At 33.7% G+C, this 11,462-nt stretch overlaps 1 protein-coding gene across 1 annotated transcript; it reads right to left on the reverse strand.

Moving 5' to 3' along the window:
* Positions 1-3,834: 3,834 nt before the first annotated feature.
* Positions 3,835-10,317, reverse strand: LOC110897668 (tryptophan aminotransferase-related protein 4). The gene is made up of 5 exons (XM_022144407.2): positions 9,965-10,317; positions 5,033-5,327; positions 4,661-4,947; positions 4,311-4,591; positions 3,835-4,224 (listed from the first exon to the last, which is right to left on the reverse strand). Exons 1-5 carry the CDS (start codon positions 10,264-10,266, stop codon positions 4,010-4,012), a joined length of 1,380 nt encoding a protein of 459 aa, XP_022000099.1. The 5' UTR covers positions 10,267-10,317; the 3' UTR covers positions 3,835-4,009.
* Positions 10,318-11,462: the final 1,145 nt, after the last annotated feature.

The following is an 11,462-nucleotide window of genomic DNA, read 5'->3' on the forward strand; positions in this document are numbered from 1 at the left end:
ATATTTTCTCTACACATAATATTTTCCAAAAATAATACGTTGACAACATACTCGTTTATGAATATTTCCGTATTAAGCGTAAGTTACGTTTTGGCGAGTAAGTGGTAATAGTAATTACCGTTGTAACTTATATGTTTGTCGTGTAAGCGTTTGCATTATTTTGGGTTCGTCAAAGTTTGTAAATATTATTTTTACTCTAAAAATAATATTTATATATTTTCACAAAATAATCATAAACAGTGTGGTGAAAAATATATTTATCGAATAAATATTTATCACGTTTAGTTTTTGTGAAAATCCCACCTCCGATTATTTAATAAATAAAGTCGTGGCGAAATGTATTTTGAAAACATTTCAAAATAGTTTAACACTTGCAAATAATTCTAAGTGTTAGATTTTAGAAAAATTTCGCCCGAGTTTCCCCTGTAACTGGAGGTGGCCACGCTTTCAAGCGTATCATTTTCTTTTACAAAATCATTCCAACACTTCTTTAAATCAACCAATCCATTTCCGATACTTCAAACTAGTTTCAACACGTCAAACTTGTAGACTAGTATGTAAAATCGCATTATTACATGAACTTGTAGTTTTTCCGAAAGTCATAGTGTAGATCACCTTATATTTAGTGGATCTATGTATAAAATAGTTTAGTCTTGTAAAAACCCCGTTTTTAGAACAAATCATCCTTTACAACTTCCCGACAACTTTTATAAAAAATTGTTACTTTGTCGGATCTTTCGTTTCACAAGTGTTTATACACTTGTAGTTTGTAAAAATCATATTTGTTAACATGTCACCCAACTTTTATAAAACATGATTTTCTCGACACTTGGTTCTACGAATATACCACTTGTACATACGTAGATCGGCTCGTTTTAAATACTATTTTACAAGTCAAAATACTTTTACACAAGTTCATGTTTCTTGTGTGGTGGAGTTTCACCTTTTAACCCTCGTACCGACAGAAACAAGCTTATGTCAAGATCTATGATCTTAACAAAGTCGGGTTAAACGATGATAAGAGCCACCACATCGTAGATCGGGCCTCAATAATCAACATATTCAAATACTACAACTTTTACACATGTTATGAGCTTTTAACCAACAATATTCGAGTTTTAGTAGACTTTATAGATTCAAAACGCATGATTCCGACTTTTAACCGTTAAAAATCATATTAACCACTTTAGATACGATCGAGAGTTAGTTTTAAACATTATACCTCTAGCTCGGGGTTAGGGAAGAATCTAGTCGAAAATGGCGTGGATAAAAGCAAAGAAACGAGGTCCTTTAACTTCCGCTTGCTTCAAGGTTCCTTATACGTGATCCGTAAGCCTTGTGTATGCTTGGAATGGATGAACAAGAGCTCGAAAATGGGTGGGTGATGGTGGGGGTCTTCGGCCGAGAGTAGGGAGGAGCAAGAGAGAGAGTTGAGTTGGTGAAATGTGGTGTGTGAAATCTCTAAGTTAGGGTGGGGTATTTATAGAGAAATTCTAGTGCCATCGTCCAACGGTTTTCATGTTCTCTAGATTTCCAACATAGATCAATAAAATAATCAACCCTTGTACTCCTTTGTCCCCTTGGTTTGGCCGATTCCATTGAGGGGGGGGGGGTATCCGGTTGGTTTTAATTGTTCAGTTAGAGTTTAGTTTAGTTAAGTAGGTTACTTTAGAGATTAACCCCGTTAGTTGCATGATGCGTTATAAAGCGGGTGTTAAGGTAATCAGGGACCCTAACTGGCTCAGAAAAAGGCTAACAATATTTCTGACAATATTTTTATGTTCCGGGTATTGTCCGGTTGTTCGGTTGGATAGTAATCCGTTAAAGTGCTTAAGTAATCCTTTAAGCGTCGTAAATAATATTTTTTTAGCGACACAATTTATTCTGCAAAGTGTCAGGAATATTTCCTTATGTTTTGGCACTTTATTAATTTGCTAGAAGCTAGTATGTTGATAAAAGTGCTGTGTTTCGTGCTTAGAGTACGTTTTAGGCACATCCAATCATTACATCTTATTCCTAGAGACGCAGTTTAACAACCCTTGTATCCCTACACACACACTGGGTGTAGTTTAATATTTTTGGCTCATACAGGCCTTTAGAGGCAGTGTCTGCCTGATGCTGGCTATATCAGCATGTTCAATAGGTTATCCGTTCAAATGCTACTGTGCTTTTGTGCATCATGTTTGTCACTAGAGTTCAGTAGGTAAATAATGTAGTGACGGAAATCAAAGTATGATGCAGATATGTACAAGTATCAACAGTCAAGTAGCAGTTCATCAGGAATCTCAGTTAAGCACAGTAATTAAACAACAATTAATAGTTAATTAAGACGTACGGATACCTGGTTTAGTGAGGGTTGTCACATTCTCCCCCCGTTAGAAAAATTTCGTCCCGAAATTTTAAGTTCTGCTTGTAGAAGCAGAGTTCTCAGAAAATAAGTGGGGGTATTTCTCTTTCATTCGGTCCTCACGCTCCCAGGTGAATTCAGGACCATGTCTAGCATTCCAACGAACTTTGACGAGCTTGACACTGCTCCGGCGGGTCTTGTTTACCTTCCAATCCGTGACCTCGACAGGTTCTTCAACGAAGTGGAGCGTGTCATCAACATGAATTTCGTCGGTAGGAATGGCAACGTTATCTTGAGTTGGACTTCTCTTTAGATTGGATACATGAAATGTATCGTGAACACCATTCAGTTCGGCAGGTAGGTCCAACTTGTAAGCTACTAACCCGATTCTCTCCAAGATCTTGAATGGTCCAATATACCTCGGGTTCAACTTTCCACGTTTCCCAAATCGTGCCACACCCTTCCAGGGTGATACCTTCAACAAAACCATCTCACCAACCTCAAACTCTAGAGGTTTCCTGCTTCGATCCGCGTAGGCTTTCTGCCTGTCACGAGCCGCGCTGATACGGTCGCGGATTTGCGCGATCTTATCTGTGGTTTCCTGTACCATTTCAGGACCAACCAATTGTCTATCACCTGCGTCAGCCCAACAAAGCGGCGATCTGCACTTGCGCCCATATAAAGCTTCAAACGGCGCGGCACCAATACTGGTGTGGTAGCTGTTGTTGTATGAAAACTCAACCAGGGGTAAATGCTTATCCCAGCTACCGCCCAAATCCATCACACATGCTCTCAGCATGTCTTCTAACGTCTGAATCGTCCGCTCGCTTTGACCGTCGGTCTGTGGGTGAAATGCAGTGCTCAGATTCAACTTGGAACCAAAAGCTTCCTGGAAGGATTGCCATATCCTTGACACGAACCTTCCGTCTCTATCAGAGATAATCGAGAGTGGTACTCCATGGCGCGTAACAATCTCTCTCATGTAAATCTCAGCCAATTTACTCGTATTTTTTATAAAATTTAAGGTTAAACGTGTTCGGTTTCTCGTTTACAGAGTGTTTTAGGGCTTTTTAGAGGGTTATTATACGGCCCCATGCCTTGGTGGCACGTCCCCGTGCTTATCTTCGGATTTGTTGTTTTTGGTCTTGTGGTGAAGCTCAGAGTGTTGGTATGATGTATCAACTTCTATTCTTTTGTATTTATGCTGGTTTTTTCTGTTAATTTGTTCCTTTTGTACATTTAACCTCTTTTAATCCTGAAAATCAAAAGTATACAAAGAAACACACTATTTCCAATATTAGTGCTAAAAAAGATTGATTTTATAACTTATTTAATACAATTTATATGTTGCATTTGGTGCATATCATTAACAACCCAATATAACTATTAATGAATTCAAAATTATTGACATATATTATTACTATCATATAGTTAAATAAATAACTAACTAAATTGAGTTCAATTATGAATTTATTTATGTTGAAAAATTATATAATATCTATGATTTTATAACAAAAACAAATATTATTTTTGCATACACATCCAAATGTATCAAGATACTTTTTTTCTCAATTACATTTACACACAATGTTCCAACCAACTTATATACCAATAGATGTATAACATTTTTTTTTTCCTAAAACAATAATTCATTTGAGCTTTTCACATCGTCTCAATGTTACCATTTTCAAGAGACACTAGCTCAGTGAGTCGTAGCATTAGCATTTCAAAGTCATCTTGGCTCTTGATGAGACTAAGTCGCGTATAACGTTTTTTGGCGCTAAACGAGCTTCCTCCCCGACCTTTGATTTTTCCTGCTTCTAGCACTGCACTACAATCCTGATCTTCTTCTCTTTCACATTTTACCCATGCGTAAGCTGTATAAATAGGGAGTGTGTCATATTGCGGTTTAAAATTAAATGTAACATGAACTATCAGTAGTTAGATAATCAAATAAAATTACCTGGAGATGGTAACCTAGTTTCGTTGAAGAAATTGCAGTGAAATGGATGCCTTTTCTGGATTGAAAATCTTGTTGACTTTGAGAAGATAGAAGTCAACCTATCCCAACGGTCCCTCATTGTGTTGTAAGAATATTCAAAAAGCGGTTTTCCATCTTCTTCAATTGCTACTTTTAAAAGCTTTAAAACTCTTAGTTGAGTGTCCTTTGAGATCCCCAAATCAGCCACCATGATATAGTTCAATAACTTCTCATATACATCTTTATCTTTTATAATCGCCCACCTGCAATCAACATATAAATTGTTCAATACAAAATCAATTTTAAGTAAAAAATCTCGTATATATATATACCCAAAACGTGCACCGGCATGACCAGTGAGCTTAGAAAGAGTAAAGATCATGAGATCTTGATCTGAAGGGCCTGGAATCGGTGTAAAATGTGGCCAAAAATAGGCATGATCATATATCGTCTTCCTTCCAAGAACCGATTTCTTCAACTCCCCATCTGGATTGTTTGGCGAGGTTACAAATTCAACCACATCTATACTATTTGTTGAATTAATCGATTGCCATGAGTTTGTGTCTCCTCCAAACTCAAAATTCTCGGAGTTAAATAACACGGTTTGGCCTTTATACATCTATAGTTCCACAACAAAAACAACAAATCTAGTTAAAAAAAATCAAATGAGAGTAAATATTTCTGTAGATTTTAAGACTTGTTACCGGATAATACGGTATGGTAGCGAGGACGTTGGATGGTGAAGAAGAGTTTTCAGAGGAAAGCGCATAAAGCGCTGCGGTTAGAAGTTGGGATGACCCGACACCAAAGACCATGTATCGGCCTTGGGTGATTGCATTCCCGACAATGGAATGTAGCTTGCGAATGTAATATTCGAGCTCTCTTGACATCAAAGTGTAGTCATCGTATCGATAACTCATACGATGCCACCCGGGTATGAGGACTGAACTATCGGCTGCAGTTTGCATCCAAAATGGCTCAAGGAATATAGGATCCCCACTGCAAAATGCAAAAATAAAAGTCACATATTTAACAATAAAAATAATGGGGAGGGTTAATGTGAAAACTCCTTTTATAGCAAAAACCCGAAAATTAATTAAAAGAACCTAAAAAACATACTAAATTTTTTTATAAATTTTTTTTTTATTTAAATTTGCTATTTTATATATATAAAAAAAACTTAAAAATTTTTTTTGTAGTGCACATGTGCAATAATATACATGTGTAGTACACATATAATGCACATGTGAAGTACAGGTCTTTTTTTAATATATATAAAAAGTAGCGAAAATTTGTAAAAAAAATAAATTAATAAAAAATCATAAAAAAAATAAATAAAATCAACAAAAAATAAATAAAATCAATAAAAAATAAATAAAATCAACAAAAAAAGTTGTACGATACAGTTGTTGTTCGTACGGTACCCGTGATCAGGGATGAGCAAATGGTACCGGGTAGCAGTACTGAATTTCCCGAACTAAAAGATTTTCAAAATCAATTCGATACCGACGTTTGGCGTTTTATGTACCAGGGTGGTGCCGGTTTTTACCTTCATGTACCGATACCGAACCATTATTTTCGATACCAATACCGGTTGACATAAAGCTATAATATTTAAAACACTATTCATTAGATTCTATTATTAATTTAGATTCTATTATTAATATATATATATATATATATATAATTGACCTATATATTAATAAGGGAAGTAAATGAACAATAACAAATAGATAAATATTATAAAGAGAAATGAATAAAATAGAAATGAATGAATAGTATCGGGTACCGGTACCGGTATTAAATTTACCAAACTGAGTGTATTTTCGGTATCCGTTCGCCACCGGTATTCATCGGGTTTTACCCTCAAATACTGGTGTCGTAACCGTACCGACCGTATCAAGCCGTGTTGTACCGGGTTTATTCGGTACCGGTACCCACTTTTGGGGCTTTCGGTAACGGTATTTTCGGTACCGGTTGGTACCGAGCTCATCAAATCCTGTAGCAACGTAGCAATGCAAGTAATTGCACAGTTTAGATTACTTTTTATACACACAATAATTAAACTGTATTTCGTTTGAATGAGGTTTTATATACACAACAATTTATTTTGCTTTATCTTTTGTCTTTTTACGTAATAAATGAATTGTAGCATGCAAATTAACTTGGATATTTAGATTATTGATGAGCAAATCGTATCAAATCCTGTAATCAAACCGGTATTGTATCGGTACCAAATTTACTATACCAAATCATTTTCGGTACCCATTTGGTACCCACCTTTTGGTGTTTTCAGAATCGTTACTTTCGGTTCGACACCGGTCTAGCACCATACCTATATTTATTGATTTTTACCTTCAAATACCATATCGCATTGTACCGAGCATTTTCGGTGCCGGTACCTAATTTCAATGATTTTCCGGATCGGTACTTTCGGTGCCTTTACCGGTACCGAGCTCATCCATATTTTAACGTGTTAGCACCGTAATAACTGAACTGAAAACAACCGAATTTCCAACGTGTAGGACGTGTGGCTCCTACTATTATATATTAGGTTATTTAAAATCGCCTTTTTTAGGACGGATTAACTATCCTTTTCACGATATTTTTATTTATGTTTTGATATTCGGTATCTGCTTGCCGTTACTGACACACGTTTTGCAGTCATTGAATCCCCGCCGCAACACACGGGCAGAAAATCTAACTAGTTTTATTAAAAATTTACTCATTAATTAGGAACCAAGGTTTATATATTAATTTTAAACAAACGAATAGCTATAATATTTAAAACACTATTCATCAACTTTTGTTATTAATATATAAAACTATAAAAATATATAATGTAATGTAATGTAATGTAATATGTAATGTAATGTAATGTAATATAATATAACATAACATAACATAACATAACATAACATAACATAACATAACATAACATAACATAACATAACATAACATAACATAACATAACATAACATAACATAACATAACATAACATAACATAACATAACATAACATAACATAACATAACATAACATAACATAACATAACATAACATAACATAACATAACATAACATAACATAACATAACATAACATAACATAACATAACATAACATAACATAACATAACATAACATAACATAACATAACATAACATAACATAACATAACATAACATAACATAACATAACATAACATAACATAACATAACATAACATAACATAACATAACATAACATAACATAACATAACATAACATAACATACATAACATAACATAACATAACATAACATAACATAACATAATATAATATAATATAATGGGAAGGATCCACTAAAAAGTGGATTTTGCCTAAGTAGCATAAGAAGGATTGTGATGATGACATGTGACACTCTTAATAAGTAGGAATGAAGGACATTTTGGTCCTTATAAATAGGAGTGAATATGACATGTGACACCCCCTTTGTTTTTTAAAAATACAACAAAAAATATAGCACAAGAAATGTAGTACAAAAAAATATAGCACAAAAAAATTTAGTACAAAAAATCTAGTACAAAAAAAAATATAGCAAAAAAAAATGTAGTACAAAAAAATATAGCACGAAAAAATTTAGCAAAAAAAATGTAGTACAAAAAAATCTAACACAAAAAATTGAGAAAAAAAATTTAAGATAAAAAAATGCAGCACAAAAAATTTAGCACAAAAATATAGTACAAAAATACAGCACAAAAAAATGTTGTACAACATAGAAATACAACAAATTTAAGTTGGTTTTTTAGTCTTTATATTTTATATAGCAATATGGTACTCAAATTAAAGATAAAAAGACGCTCGATTTTACGGTGAAATTTTTATGAAAAAATAATGTCGTATAAAAAAGTTAGGAACGTTTAAAAAAATGGGGTCGAATATGCATGTGACTTGCATGTGGAGAGAGAGAAAGTCCATAAATAGGATTTTCACAATATACCCTTGCACTTTTCCTTTCTCTTACATTTTAATCTCAACCATTGATTTGAAAAATGAATAGGTAAGATTACTTCTCATCCTAATTAGGCAAAATAAACTTTTATTTGATCTTACCCCTATAATATAATATAATATAATATAATATAATATAATATAATATAATATAATATAATATAATATAATATAATATAATATAATATAATATAATATAATATAATATAATATAATATAATATAATATAATATAATATAATATAATATAATATAATATAATATAATATAATATAATATAATATAATATAATATAATATAATATAATATAATATAATATAATATAATATAATATAATATAATATAATATAATATAATATAATTTTATTAAAAATTTACTCATTAATTAGGAACCAAGGTTCATATATTAATTTAAGACAAACAAATATTATATTATAAATAGGATCCAAAGGTAAAAGATGGTCTAAGAGCATTCACATCCAATCCATCAAATTATACATACATTCCACTAAAAAACAACTCCTATATCAATATATTTCCACTAAAAACAAATACTTTTTCTCTCCCCTTTCAATTAAATAATATTATCATTACATTTTTCTCTAACTTTCACTCACAACCACTTTCAAAATATATTAAAAAATTATAACGGGTGAACAGTGTCCCCCCAAATATACAGATGAACAGTAAAATTTTCTCTCTCCTCTACTGACAACCACTTTTTATACCATTTATAATATAAAAACCCATCCTCACACAATTTGATGGTTAGGATGTGAATGCTCTAAGACCCTTATGGATATCCCTTTAAAGTGTGAACTTAACTAGTCGGCCCTTATGCATATCCACTTGCAACCAAACCTCGATCTTTTTGTTTTTCCACAGGCCCAACACAAATCAGATTGTCTCCCAATTGAGCTAATATATAAGGAAAAACAGAAACAATTTACACATGATTCATGACTCATAGGTTTGAGAAGTTCCAGAATTATTCGTTTGACATAACTATTACGACCAAACAAATCGATCCAACTTAGCCTTTTGAACAAACTAATACGAACTCTTTCTGGATGGTTGCGTCCTTTGGACTGAATCATTAAGAGGTCAATTAGAACCAACCATAATTCAAAACGAACTAGATCTATGTGAACCTTTAGTTTAGAACCACCACCCAACCGAACGGATCCAAACATCATATCAATCGCTCAAGCCGCTAGCAAGGATACACAAAGTACACCATCAAAGCCTCACATTACGCTCTTCCATTAATTACCAAAGTAACAATCAAGAAAGCTTACCACTTATTATAAACCCAATATTACAACCATCATCTAAGACAGCAAAATCATTACAACTTTAATCATGTAAGACAATAAAGTCAAATAATAATTTATGTAAAAATGCATATAAAATGTTATACAATATGCGGTATGTATATCTAAATATATGTCCTTATATACAATATGCTTTTACTATAATTTTTTTCATTTTTAAAGATCAAGATATATTTTTCATGTTTATAGTTAAAAAGTCAACCTGAATAGCCCATTAGATCAATTCTGAAACACATTTATTTACATGCAGGATGCAAATTTCCAGGTCTCTGGGATCTGAAACAACACTTAACAACAAAGTTGAAAGAAAAAAAATCACCTGTCAGCATCTGCAGCACATTCAGGAGATAATTCAGAACAATCAGGGCCTCCATAACAATCATAGCACTCACACACAGGTTGACCGTCATATATCAAACCTTCAAGGAAAGCTCTACCATGCCCGGAGCAAGAGATCGCCGCAACCGCCTCCGCCTCCGCCGCTGCTTTCTCCGTCCAAGTCAACGACAATCGGTGACTAATCTCCTGATTCTTCTGTCCACCTGCATAGATATATATACTAAGTAATATATTGATTGTTACTGAAATAACGAGACATATTCCATAACAATATTTCTTCATATTTCAGTTGGATTTTGCAGGCTTCAAGATGCGGAATGAAAACAAGGGGAAACTTAGTGATTATACATTTAAATATTGTGAATTATTGTGCTAGGAATACTATAATATTATATATGTTCTAGAAGATTAAAGTTGAGTCGTCATTGCTATTTGCTACAGTTATTAATTATTTCCCATGCTTTGTAATCGTGGAGAATCATGACTTAGCCCTCACTATTTGCAAATTTTGGCAGATTATCTGCATACTTAGGGTTTACATACGTTGTGTATTAGTCAATACGCAGCGTATAGGGTTACCTCTATACACTGCGTATAGGTCTCTACGCAGCGTATGTTAGGGGCAGGTACACGACCAGACAGTCAAACCTAGTACTATGTCAATTCAGTCTGACATAGGGTGCGTATTGAGCAATACGCAGCATATAGAGGTAACCCTATACGCTGAGTATTGACCAATACGCATCGTATGTCAGACTGATTTGACACTGATACGATGTTGTCTAGGCACGTGAATAAAGTAATACGAGGAGTAGAGAGCTATACGCTGCGTATTTTAGTAAATTTGAAATTCTATTTATCCATGCACCTCTGTTCACTTCGAGTTCATCTCCTCCAGCTTTCTTTTTCATCTTCTTCTTCAGTAAACAATTTACACACCATACCAAAATCATTTGTTCTATTTTTTTGTTCAATCTTGTTAAAATGTCATCATTTTGGAACGAGAATTATTTCAGTAATCGCTATTCTAACGACACATGTGGAGCAAATGCTGCCAATGAGGAGGAGGAGGTTGTGTCTGGAGTCCCTGTTGATCAAAAAACACAGTTGCCAGACTTGAACAAGACTCTCACTCCACCTGTTGATGAACCAAATTACCCGGCGCATCAAGTGTATCCGGATTACGGATACGGGTATGAATCTCCGTACGTGCAACAAAGTGGATACGGTGCTGAGAATGCACCTGTTGATGAACCATACGTGCAACAAGTGGATTACAGTGGATACGGATACGGGTATGAATCTCCGTACATGCAACAAGCGGATTACAGTGGATACGGGGGTGAAGCAGTAATATTTTATCATTTTGTTATGTGTGCACAAACTGTTGTATATATCAAACTTTTGGTGTAAACGGTTTAACATATTCTGAAATGTTATATACTATGATGTACATATAAAATTCTGGCAGGTTATAT

The sequence above is a fragment of the Helianthus annuus genome, chromosome 11 (assembly GCF_002127325.2).
Source record: "Helianthus annuus cultivar XRQ/B chromosome 11, HanXRQr2.0-SUNRISE, whole genome shotgun sequence".
NCBI classification, from domain to species: Eukaryota; Viridiplantae; Streptophyta; class Magnoliopsida; order Asterales; family Asteraceae; genus Helianthus; species Helianthus annuus.

Excerpts from the sequence above, each read along its gene's own strand:
- LOC110897668 (XM_022144407.2), bottom strand. The coding sequence starts at position 10,266 with ATGAAGAAATATTGTTATGGAATATGTCTCGTTATTTCAGTAACAATC. Across the intron at positions 4,592-4,660 it reads CATGCCGGTGCACGTTTTGG|GTGGGCGATTATAAAAGATA; the intron begins GTATATATATAT and ends TGTTGATTGCAG. Across the intron at positions 4,225-4,310 it reads AACTAGGTTACCATCTCCAG|CTTACGCATGGGTAAAATGT; the intron begins GTAATTTTATTT and ends CTATTTATACAG.